Consider the following 12,752-nt stretch of genomic DNA (forward strand, 5'->3'; position numbering starts at 1 on the left):
TGCAATTCGACTTGCAAGATAGTGACTGGTCTGTTTGTCTCAGGGTTTGTTCTGAGAATGGGGTAGCTCTGGGATGGGGAAAGTTTCTTGCAGACTTTCTAAGGGGGGCACTTGGGCTCCTTGATTCATTTATTAAAAATATCCTGTGTATAATATGGAGACAAATAAATGTTCTGGTTTACTATGAGGTGGGATAAGAAATTAAGAATATGTGGATTGATTTCAAGGCTGTATGATTCTATTTTTCCATAATGATTCAAAGCTGGTTTGATGTTTTTAAGGTATAATAGAGGTGAAGAAGATGAATATGATAAAGACTGTATGACTAAATGGGCTAAGAATTTTGGGTACAATATTATGATAGAACCATGGGAAGACATGTGGAACAAAGGTCTGAAATTCACTTGGAACTATAAATTGAAGAGAATTTTTATAAAATGCTGTACCATTGGTATTTAACTCCTGATAAACTGTCTAAAATGTATAATGGGGTATCAAATGTCTGTTGGAAATGCTCACAGGGGGAAGGAACTTTCTATCATTTATGGTGGACTTGTGGAAAAGCTAAGAAATTCTGGAACCAAATATGTAGTACTATGCAAAAGATTCTTAAAGTGGACTTACAATTGAAACCGGAGCTGTTTCTCTTGGGTTTGACGGACCAACAGCTTGAGAAGCAGCATGGAACTCTGTTCTTATACATGGTAACAGCAGCAAGACTCCGATATGCTCAAAGATGGAAGGATGCACAAATCCCCTCAATGGAGGACCGGATGATTAAGTTGATGGAGCTGGCGCAAATGGCTAAACTGACAGCGTGGGTAAGAGAAAACACGGTAACTGGATTTGTTTCTATTTGGAAGCCACTTTTGGACTATTTGCTTGTAACAGGAAAAAATGAAGTTCTGATTTTGGGTTTTGATGATTAAATTGTTGATTTTAGAGATACAATGTTACTAAATGTTTAATTAATAGTAAGAGATTAACTTTTATGTACTTTTATACCTGTGCTAGAAAAGGTCAGGAGCCACCAGTCTGATATACTTTTTTGCTTATTCCTGCACTGTTTTAGCTTTTCCTGTTTCTTTTTTAGACTTGTATTCTATTGGTCTTATATTCTGCATTATGTGCCTTAATTATATCTTGAACAATTAATAATAAAAAAAATTAAAATTAAAAAAAAAATGTTGAAGAACACTATTCATGCATATATGCAGGCCTACTGTCCTAACAAGCAGGAACCACGCTGAGACAAGGAATAAGTCTCTAGTGTTTTATTACTGCTACATTAGATAGAAAATCCTACCCAACTGAAGAAGCGTGAGAAAACCCATACAGATAAACCCCAAAAGTCAAGGCGGGTCTGTTCTGAGTTTCTTTGAAGGACAGCTCAATTTCTCTAAACTACTCATGCGTTTTCCCCCCTGGATAGGGGCCCCCTCCTGCTCACCATCAGTGCTCCTTACACCTACCCATGAAACGAATATAATAATTTTGTAACTTCTGGCCTATATTTGGGCCTGACTGTGCCAGGGTTCCCCAAGGCCTGAAAAATATTTCAAGGGTTCCTCCATGGTCAAAAAGTTAAAGAAGGCTGCATTAGACCAACCTTGCTTGCCCAGAAAAAAACGCAAGCACCTCCTACAGCTTTCCCAACCTTGCTGAGAACTGGGACAGTTTTGCAGGAAAGGCCCCACGTTCCATGGAAACCTGCTTAATTTATAGTCAGTTCCAAGTCTGGCCCAACTAATGTCCAATTCCTCCTGGGGCACTTTTTCCAGATGAAATGAGAGACAGAGCAGGAAGAAAGAAGAAACATTCCTTAATCCCTCAGCCTGGTGAAAAGTGGGCATTTTTATGTAGATCCAAGCTCTAGGGCCAATGATGCTCCAAAAAATGATCCTCCTTTCAGCCTTGAGAGGTAGTCCAGACAAGAAGCATACCCAGACATTCTAGCTCTAACTTTAGTGTAAGGTTCCATTAACAGAATCTTGCAAGTCTGAAAGTATATCTCCCCCCACCCACCCCCTTTGCCTTTACAGTCCAAGAAACTAGGGAGGGTCCCTCCTGAGATGTTTGCCCTGCCCACATTCCTTCTGCGGGCTCAGCTGCCTCTTACCTGACTGTTGCCTAGCCTGCAGCTCTTCTTCCTGTCTCCTGCATGCCATTATACCTCCCCAAATATAGAAGCTGAACTCTCCTGGATGGAGGGTCCTTTTCACAGGACCTTCCCTGGAGTTGCGTTCTTGGGAAGCTGATGGGCACCATGCTACCTAGCTTTTCTCCTGGGAAGCTCAAATACCACTTGCTGAGGAGTCCCAAAACGAGAGCCCTTATGCTAAGGTCAACATGTAGTATGTATTCTTAACAGTTTTACATCAGATAACCTCCTAATTATTAGGTGGGAGCAGAAAATGAATGGGTAGTCCATTGATTCCATGCATCAACTGAGCCTTGCAATATCTCCCAACCTTGTGGACTTCCCCTGAGGAAATCTGGTTGGTTCAAACAATAGACAAGTATTTATAACCTAGTTTTTAGAAATAGCTCGTCTCTAGACTTTGCTTGCCCCCCACCCCAATTCTAAGATTAGCTTATTAGAAGGCTGGGCAGTTTTAGATCAGCTTAGTACTTGTCCTAACAACCAGGAAACACACTGAGACAACTGGTCTCTAATATTTATTGCTAGTACTTAACAGGAATCCTAACAAACTGAAGAAGCGTGGGAAAAACCCAGACATATAACCCCCAAGGGTTAAGGCGGTCCCGATCTGTGTCTCTTTGAATGGCTGAACAATTCATCAGTGCTACGCATGCGCTTGACAGTCTGGATGGGAGCCTCCTGCTCGCCATCCTTACTCATGACAGTACTAGGAAGTAAACTTAACTTATTCTGTGTGTCATGTTCACTGTTTCAATGTGCACTGTACATCATAACATTTCACATGCCGTGGCACTGACGCACATTTCTGTTTGGGAGGGAGCTGCTGTGAAACCTTGTACCAAGTTCTGTATGTGAAATCAGTACAATGGAATGTGTTTGGGTTATGTTCTCTGTTCAAGGGCTTTTCCGCAGACCATCAGAAACTGTTAGGAGCACCTGGGATTGTGAACTTGGGAAGATTCTACGGGGGGAGGGATTTCCTTTGCACCAAGGGTTTTTAGTTTGCATTTGGCACACTTTTATAATTCTCAGCTTTCTTTGTGATCCTGCATACTATTCTTTAATAAATCAGATATCTTTGAATTCCTGCTCATGAGTCTGAGAGTGTTTTAGAATAGGCATTCATTACATAAAGCTGAGAATCACCAAAGTTGTACCATTAGCTCCTACCAAGATCAGTTTCTTGTGAGGGAAAATAGTTAACGATGGCTGAGTCCAAGCTCACGACTGGGGGACTTGAGGAGCCGGCTAGCTTGATGCCTGAGTTGACGGTCAAGAGCGGAGAACTGAGCCTCACCCCAGAACCTTCAGATTTCTGGCAGGATTCGAGTTCCAGCCCTGAGGTGGAGGAATCTGACGATGGGGGAGAACCAGAGCAACTGCCACCCAGCAAATCGCTCGCAGAGTTGATCACCTGGGATGAAATGAGAGAACCCCAACCAGGGACGTCCCAGGCGTCCTGGAAGCATCGGTTCCGGCTGACCCCAGATGTAGAATCTACCACGGTATCAACAGAGAGACAGCCTAACATGCGAGGGAGGGAGGAATCTCAAACCCCTGAAAGGCTAAGAGTGATGGAGGCCAAAATAGAATCGATGGAGTACATGTTAAGAAACCTGTCTCTATCATTGGGGGGGGCAGGGGAGGCATGAAGGAGATCCCAGCTTCACGCAACCATCCCCCATCCTCCCACCTGGACCGCCGGCGGAGCGGGGCCGGAGCTGGAGCCAGGATGAATCTCCACCCCGCAGAGCTCGTCCATCAGTGTCTTCACCCCAAGACAGGAGAACTACTGTAACCAGGGGCCCAACCACTCAAGCAGCTGCTAATTCAGCTCCAACAGGAGTGGGGGTGAAAGACTTTTCTGTCATGTTTGACGGGGATCCAACTAAGTTGTCTTTCTTCTTCACTAATGCTAAAAGTTATATGAAACAGTTTGGACCCTGCTTCCCTTCCGAAGAGGCTAAAATAACTGCCATTGCCACCAAGCTGAAGGGACAGCGGCTGACTGGTATGTTCAGTTAAGTGAGGCTGATTCCCCTGAGCTTGAGGATTTCGAGGAATTCATACGGGCGTTAAAGCTGCAGTTTGAGGATCCTCTAGCCAAGGCAAGGGCTAAAAAGGCACTGAAGAATCTTATCCAGGGCCAACTGTGTGTAGCTGATTATGCCCCGGAGTTTAGGGCTTTAGCTGGGAAAATCCCCGACTGGTCTCAGTCAACCTTAATAGAACGGTTTAAAGAGGGACTCAACTGGGATGTCCTACAGTGGGCGTTGTGTAGAGACGACCCAGAGACATTGTATGAATGGATCTGTCTGGCCGGCAAGGCTGAGCACGCTCAGCATACCTTCATGCAACCAGAAGACCTGAAAAACCACCAGCCACCATGAGGGGACCCCGAAGTGCTGCAACTGCTGCCCGGCCAGGCTATAGAGCCTGGGAAGAGGAGAGAGAGCGGTGCTATGCGAGGGGTGTCTCCGATGTGGAAAGGAAGGGCATCAAGCAGCTGATTGCCCAAAAGCCAAGGCTGGAGATCGAGCGGGCAAGTTGCCGGCCAAATCACCCCCCCCCCCGTGGCGGATGACAGTAGCCAAGGGCGCAGCTGACGCTGAGGAAGTATTCTACTTCCTGGGAGAGGCTGAAGATGACTCTAAGGAGCCGGCGGGAAATGCCAGCCACCTGCCATGAAGAGCGCCTGCGGGCAGATGGAGGAGGATGGGCGCGAGGATGCTATGGTGAGTGCTGACTGTCCCACTTTAGCAGTAAAAGTGAAATTGGGCTCCCGCGCAAAGACTACAGAAGTCTGGGCTTTAGTTGACTCTGGGTGTTCAAGGTGTCTCATCCACCCTGATCTGGTTGCTGCTTTGGACCTGCCTAGCTTTTCCTTCCAGCAGCCTTTGATCTTCACCCAGTTAGACGGGTCAACGGCGGGTGGGGGTCCGGCAACCCATTTCACTGGAAATGTAGCGATGCAAATGGGCAGCCACAGGGAGACTTTAAAATTCGTAGTAGCACCTGTTGGCAATCACTTGGTAATTCTGGGGATCCCCTGGTTGACCTATCGAAGCCCATATATAAACTGGGAACACAGAACTGTGACTTTTAAGGGTGGGTTTTACCAAGCTCCTACAGCGGAGAGAGTTTCACATGCGGGGGTTGGAAGGGCTGCAATCGCCATGCCGCGCCCTAGCTTGGCACATTTAGAAGGCTTGCCCGATCGATACCAAGACTTTGCAGACGTCTTTGGGGAAATGGAAGCAGATCAGCTACCCCCTCATCGGAAAACTGACTGTGCAATAGAGTTGGTTCCCAACACTCAATTGCCCAAGCCAAAAATTTATCCAATGACTCAGAAGGAGCTGGAGGCATTACGGGACTTTATTGACAAAAATCTGTCAAGGGGGTTTATTGAACCTGCAAATTCCCCAGTTGGGGCCCCTGTGCTATTCCGGGAAAAGAAAGATGGCACACTTCGACTCTGTACGGACTATCGGGGGTTAAATTCCATCTCAATTTGCAACAAGTACTCTCTTCCACTCATGAAGGACATGTTAGCTCACTTGTCTAAGGGCAAGATTTTCTCCAAGCTCGATCTTCGTGAAGCCTATTTCCGCATCTGCATATGAGCTGGAGATGAGTGGAAAACCGCTTTTAATTGTCCACTGGGTTCATTTCAGTACAAAGTCCTCCCTTTTGGGTTGGCAGGGGCACCTGGAGTCTTCATGCAATTGATTAATGAAGTATTACATGATCATTTGTTTAAAGGGGTCCTGGTTTATTTAGGCGATGTTCTCATTTACACTGAAACTGAGGAGGAACACAAACGCCTCCTCAAACAGGTGTTAAGCAAGCTTAGAGATGCCAAACTCTATGCCAAACTTTCCAAATGTGAATTCCACAAGACCCAACTTGACTATCTGGGCTATAGGGTGTCTGACAAGGGCATTGAAATGGACCCTGCAAAAGTTCAGGCGATTTTAAGTTGGGAATGTCCCCGTACCCAGAGGCAATTGCAAAGTTTCCTCGGGTTCAGTAATTACTATCGCCAATTTATCCAGGGGTTCGCTGAGATTGCTTTGCCCCTTACTGATTTACTCCATACCAAGGGCTTGGGGGAGATACGCAAAGTAAAAAACCCTGGGGCAGTGCTGAATTGGACACCTGAATGCCAGGCAGCATTTGAGAAGTTGAAAACCCTCTTCACTGCTGAGCCTATTCTACAGCACCCCGATCCTTAACGCCCCTTTGTAGTCCAAGTTGATGCTTCTGACTCCTCAGCTCGGGCTATATTGTTACAGAGAGATTCTGAAAATCACTTAAGACCCTGCGCTTATCTGTCCAGAAAATTTTCTGAAACTGAACACTGGTGGCATGTTTGGGAAAAGGAGGCTTTTGCTGTAAAAGCCACTTTGGAGGCCTGGCGTCACCTCCTTGAAGGCGCTAAATGCCCTTTTGAGGTTTGGACCGATCACAGGAATTTGGAAGCCCTCCGCACCCCCCAGGGTCTCAGTCCTAAACAAATTCGCTGGGCTCAATTTTTCAGTCGCTTTAACTTCCAGTTAAAATTTATTCCGGGAAAGAAAAACTTTCTGGCTGATGCTTTGTCACGTTTACCTCAGGACCTTGACCACGTGGCAGATGTGGTTGGGACTGTTCTCACTGAACCACAACTGGGCTTAGTTGCTGTCACCGGGAGCCAGACCCGTGCGCAGGCATCCCCGCCCCCAGCCCAGTCTGGGAAGCGGAAAGTGCAAGTTCCTTGCCAGTTACAGAAAGATTTTCTCCAGGCACCGAAATCTGACACTTGATTGCTAGCTAATAAAGACACTGTTTCTTTTGAAAACAGTCTGGCATGGGTGCAACACCGCCTTTATGTACCCGAAACTTTAAGACCTGACATTTTACAGCGTTCCCATGATGATAAACTTGCTGGGCATTTTGGTTTTGTTAAAACATTGCATTTGGTTCGTCGTCAATTCTGGTGGCCTACATTGAGTTGCGATGTAAAAGACTACGTGGCTTCCTGTCCTCTTTGTGCAATGTCAAAACGTAAAGGGGGGAAACCACAGGGGCTTCTGCAGCCTGTGGCCAGCCCATCCCATCCCTGGGATGGAATTTCTATGGATTTTATTGTGGATCTTCCTCCCAATCAGAAGAAAACTGTCATTTGGGTTGTAAGAGATTTTTTTTCCAAACAGGCCCATTTCATTCCATGTGCATCCATCTTGTCGGCCCCGCAATTGGCCCGCCTGTTTGTCATCCACATCTACCGTCTCCACGGTAGCCCTTCCTTTGGTCAGTGACCGCGGGACACAGTTTACTTCCCAGTTTTGGAAATCATTTTTAAAATTGATTGGCACCAAGCAGGCGCTGTCCACCTTGTCCCATCCTGAGACTGACGGATCTACTGAGATTTTAAACTTCACCCTTGAACAATTTCTTAGAGCATACATTAACTACCATCAGGATGATTGGGTGGAGTTACTGCCTTTTGCTGAAGTGGCTTACAACAATGCTGTCCATCAGAGTACCGGGCAAACCCCTTTTTGTGTGGTTTCTGGCCACAACTTTGTTCTCATCCCTGAACTGCCACAACCCCCTTCCCAAACATGTTCTGCCTCTGACTGGGCTGTTAAGCTGGCTGATTCCTGGCCAGTGATTCAACAGGCTTTGGCTGATGCCCAGGGTGCTTACAAGTTTCAAGCCGATAAGCATCGTTCTTTGCAACACAACTTCAAGATTGGGGATCAGGTGTATCTATCTACCAAATTCATCAAGTCACCACAACCCTCGAAAAAACTTGCTCCCAAATTCATTGGTCCTTTCCCTATTGTTGGTCTTATCAATCCAGTTACTGTTAAGTTGGACCTGCCTCACAATTTGAAATGCTTGCACCCTGTTTGCAGCTTGCTCAAGCCTGTCCACCACTCCTCCTGCTGGCATCCCCAACCTCCTCCTCCTGCTCCGATCATGATTGACGGGCAACAGCACTTTGAGGTCAAGGAGGTCGTTGATTCTCACAAGCTTCGCGGCACCCTCCAGTATCTGGTCCAATGGAAACACTTTCCTCATCCTGAATGGGTGTCTGCTCGCCACGTTAATGCTCCTGATTTAATTCACCGTTTCCACTTGGCTTACCCTTTGAAGCCTGCTGCTTAGTGTTTTCTTTCTTTTGGGGGGCAGTATGTCATGTTCACTGTTTCAATGTGCACTGTACATCGTAACATTTCACATGCCATGGCGCTGACGTGCGTTTCTGTTTGGGAGGGAGCTGCTGTGAAACCTTGTACCAAGCTCTGTATCTATGTTCATTACAATGGGATGTGTTTGGGTTATGTGCTGTAATGATTGCCCTAGCCCAAATACTCAGACTCACAAGAGGCTGCTGAATGAAATCTGATTTATTAGGGAACTAAGGACAAATACAGAGAAAGCTGAGAATGAGCAAAAGCGCGCCAAATACAAACTTAAACCCTTGGTGCAAACGTATCCCGCCTCCCTCGTAACAGCCCCGCCCGGCACAGGTGCTAGCAATCGTCAGAGTTGCTAGCCTGGGAAAGTAACCTTGAGCGCAGTAGATAATACAAATACATTCCAAAGCAAAGCCAAAAGATAACTGTTCCCATCCTCCCCAGAGAGATGAAAACACGCATCCAATTAATGACATGCGAAACGTTACGATGCATCAAAGACATTGAAACGGCGAACATGACATACCGCCTCCCTAAAAATACACCTAGGGACCCGGCTTAGTGGGATAAGCAGAGTGGAAATGGGCCACCAAGACAGGGGAAGCCACATCTGGTGCAGCGACCCACTCTGGATGAGGGAAATGTTTCCACCGAACTAAATATTGTAAAGTATTGCGAAGGCGTCTAGAGTCCAAAATTTCTTTAACTTCAAAGTGTTGTTGACCGTCAATCATGATGGGGGTTGGTGGTGGAGGTTGGCGATGCCAGCGGTCAGAAGGAATAGTCGGTTTGAGCAAACTGCAATGAAAAACAGGGTGTAAGCGTTTGAGGTTATGAGGCAAGTCAAGTTTAAAAGTCACAGGGTTAATCTGAGCGGTAATCGGGAAAGGACCCACAAATTTAGGCGCAAGTTTCTTTGAAGGTTGTGAGGACTTGAGGAACTTGGTGGAAAGGTAAACCGAGTCCCCGACTTGGAATGCAGGCTGGGGGGCTCGCTTCCGATCAGCATACAGTTTATAATCCGATTGTGCATCAGCTAATGCCTGTTGAATCATTGGCCAGGAGTCTGCCAGTTGTGTTGTCCAATCATCTGGAGTGGCTGATCCTGCAGGAGGTTGCGGTAGATCAGGGATAGGTACAAAGTCTTTACCCTGGGCTACCCGAAATGGGGTCTGGCCAGTGCTTTGATGCACTGCATTGTTGTAAGCCACTTCAGCAAATGGTAGGAGGTCTACCCAATTGTCCTGCTGATAATTGACAAAAGCTCGGAGGTACTGCTCCAGAGTAGAATTTACAGCCTCAGTGGCCCCGTCCGTCTGAGGATGCCAAGCCGTGGACAGGGCTTGTTTCGTGCCTAACAGTTTGAGGAACGCCCGCCAAAATTGTGAGGTAAATTGTGTACCTCTGTCCGAAATCAAGCGGGAGGGACATCCGTGTAGCCTGTACACGTGTACAAGAAATAGGCGAGCCAATTGACGTGCCGACGGAATGGAGGCGCAAGGGATGAAGTGAGCTTGTTTGGAGAAATAGTCCTTGACCACCCAAATGACCGTTTTGCGTTGGCTGGGAGGTAGCTCTACAATAAAGTCCATGGAGATTTCCTCCCAAGGGGAAGAAGGGGCGGCCACCGGCTGCAGAAGGCCCTGGGGCTTGCCCACCTTGCGTTTAGACATTGCACAAACAGTGCAGGAGGCAATGTAGTCTTTGACATCTTTACGTAATGTGGGCCACCAGAACTGCCTCCGAACCAGGTGCAAGGTTTTTACAAACCCGAAGTGACCTGCGAGTTTGTCATCGTGTGAACGTAGTAACACATCTTTTCTGAGGCTTTCAGGAACATAGAGGCGGTTAGATTTCCAAGCGAAGCCTCTGTCAAAAGTAACACTGTCTTTATTCGCAAGCAACCAAATATCCGTTTTCAGTTCTTTTAGAAACTTTTGTTGCAACTGGGAGGGAATTGACAAAGCGCTTGGCTGAGCAGCATCCGTGGTGGGCGGCTGCTGCGCGCACGTTTGGCTTCGCGTCACAGCCTGCATGCCCAATTGGGGCGCCGTCCATAGGGTGCTAACCACTTCTGGCGCTGCCCCAGAGTCCTGAGGTTGCCTTGACAAGGCATCAGCCAAGAAGTTCTTTTTCCCCGGAATAAATTTCAACTGAAAATTGAATCAATTGAAAAATTGAGCCCAACGGACCTGTTTGGGGCTCAGTTTTATGTAATGATTGCCCTAGCCCAAATACTCAGACTCACAAGAGGCTGCTGAATGAAATCTGATTTATTAGGGAACTAAGGACAAATACAGAGAAAGCTGAGAATGAGCAAAAGCGCGCCAAATACAAACTTAAACCCTTGGTGCAAACGTATCCCGCCTCCCTCGTAACAGCCCCGCCCGGCACAGGTGCTAGCAATCGTCAGAGTTGCTAGCCTGGGAAAGTAACCTTGAGCGCAGTAGATAATACAAATACATTCCAAAGCAAAGCCAAAAGATAACTGTTCCCATCCTCCCCAGAGAGATGAAAACACGCATCCAATTAATGACATGCGAAACGTTACGATGCATCAAAGACATTGAAACGGCGAACATGACATGTGCTCTGTTCAAGGACTTTTCCCGCAGACCATCAGAAGCCGTTAGGAGCACCTGGGATTGTGAACTTGGGAAGATTCTACGGGGGGAGGGATCTCATTTGCACCAAGGGTTTTTAGTTTGCATTTGGCATGCTTTTATCATTCGCAGCTTTCTTTGTGATCCTGCATACTATTCTTTAATAAATCAGATATCTTTGAATTCCTGCTCATGAGTCTGAGAGTGTTTTAGAATAGGCATTCATTACACTGTGGTTTTCTTGGTACTGCTGTTGTCAGATACGTTTCTCCTGTTTTGTTGGTCTCCCATCCAAGTATTTATTTATTCATGATCTTTCTATACTATTATCCAGTGTTTCTCAACCTTGGGAACTTTAAGATGTGTGGACTTCAACTCCCAGAATAATTCAGCCAGCTGTGCCAACAGGTGTATTTTGCACCAACTGGAGCTTCTGGGTAGTCTTCAGGTGTAGCCCCATGTAGAGTACATTGCTGTAGCCAATCCTTGAGATGTTGAAGGTGTGATTTATTGTTTCCAGGACCTCTTTCTTCAGTCACAGCCTCTACCTGCCTTTCTAGCAGTTGCCATGATTCTAGATCAGCATTTCTCAACCTTATGACCCTGGAGGAACCCTTGAAATATTTTCTAGGCCTCAGGGAACCCCTGCACATTCAGGCTCAAATAGAGGACAGAAGTTACAAAATGATTCTATTTGTTTCATGGGTAGGTAGGCCTGTACAAATGCACTAATGCTAACCTAAAAACAAAGAATTAAACTTACCACTTTAATGTGAAGTTGCCTGAATTTGAAATATTTTTTAAAATAAATTGTGATCACTGAAGGAGCCCCTAGTGACCTCTCGCAGAACCCTTGGGTACCACGGAACCCTGGTTGAGAAACCCTGTTCTAGAAGGACTCTCAAGTCAGAGATCCAGATGGATTTTGGATGAAGAGCAGCTCTGCCTTGCAGGGATTCCCCTTCAGCTGGTTCCTTCTGATTCAATCGCTCCCAAAGACTCTTCCCGAAACTGGAAGCAATTTTATTTTCCCAAAATTTTCTCACTGGGTCTCTTTAGCAAGACTTAATAAAGGAGAAAAAGGTTAGGTTGCAAGAATTCTGGCAATTGAAATGTTTCCCGACATACAGCCAATATATCCCCAGCATATATTTGGGTGGATTTTTTTCTTTTCTTTTCTTTTTTCTTTTCTCCTGCCTTTCTGTGAAATGACAAATTGGCCCGTTTTTTAGCTCAGAGTTTTTCAAACTGTTCTCTGAGGACTTGATGGGGTTTCATAGGATGATTTATGTTTATACTGTTAAATTGCTTTCTTATAAGATGAATGTTTACTTCCCGTTTTAAGTTCCATACAACATTTACCCAAGAATCTTAGTTCTTATAGTGGGAGACTAGGCTGGAGCTGCCATAACTAAAGATGAAGCAGGCAGTGAGGACCAAAAGCCAGAAATAATCTTGTCTAAAAGATCCCTTTGGGGAGGTAGATGAGAAAGAAACAAGTTGTTAAGGAAAGGAAGGAAAAATGTCACCTGAACCAGACAAAGCAAGTTGGGCCTGAGCACATGGAAACCCCCGCCCCAATCCCATCAACAGCTTCCACACTTGTGAAGCTGGACTTTTGGGGATAAAAGGGGTCCCAACGCCCGCCCACTCCTTGAGTCGCCTTTGGATCCAGACTTGGCGGCTGCCGTCCCTCTGGCTAGTGCCTGGCAGCCTGGCTGAGAAGGACGTGGGTAAGTGTGGATGAGTGTGCATGTGCGAAAGAGCAAAGGTACACTGCAACCAGTAAAGTTT

At 46.2% G+C, this 12,752-nt stretch overlaps 2 protein-coding genes across 2 annotated transcripts in view; both read right to left on the reverse strand.

Moving 5' to 3' along the window:
* The window catches only part of LOC134500873 (zinc finger CCCH-type antiviral protein 1-like), a 52,918-nt gene extending 52,167 nt beyond the window's left edge, over positions 1 to 751 (reverse strand). The window contains exon 1 of the mRNA XM_063308332.1: positions 625 to 751. Within this exon, the coding sequence (XP_063164402.1) occupies positions 625 to 683 (59 nt within the window). The 5' untranslated portion in view covers positions 684 to 751. The remainder of the gene's footprint in view (positions 1 to 624) is intronic.
* The window catches only part of CDPF1 (cysteine rich DPF motif domain containing 1), a 271,203-nt gene that overhangs the window by 127,884 nt on the left and 130,567 nt on the right, over positions 1 to 12,752 (reverse strand). The gene's annotated exons all lie outside the window — the stretch shown is intronic.

The sequence above is a fragment of the Candoia aspera genome, chromosome 7 (genome assembly GCF_035149785.1).
Source record: "Candoia aspera isolate rCanAsp1 chromosome 7, rCanAsp1.hap2, whole genome shotgun sequence".
NCBI lineage: Eukaryota > Metazoa > Chordata > Lepidosauria > Squamata > Boidae > Candoia > Candoia aspera.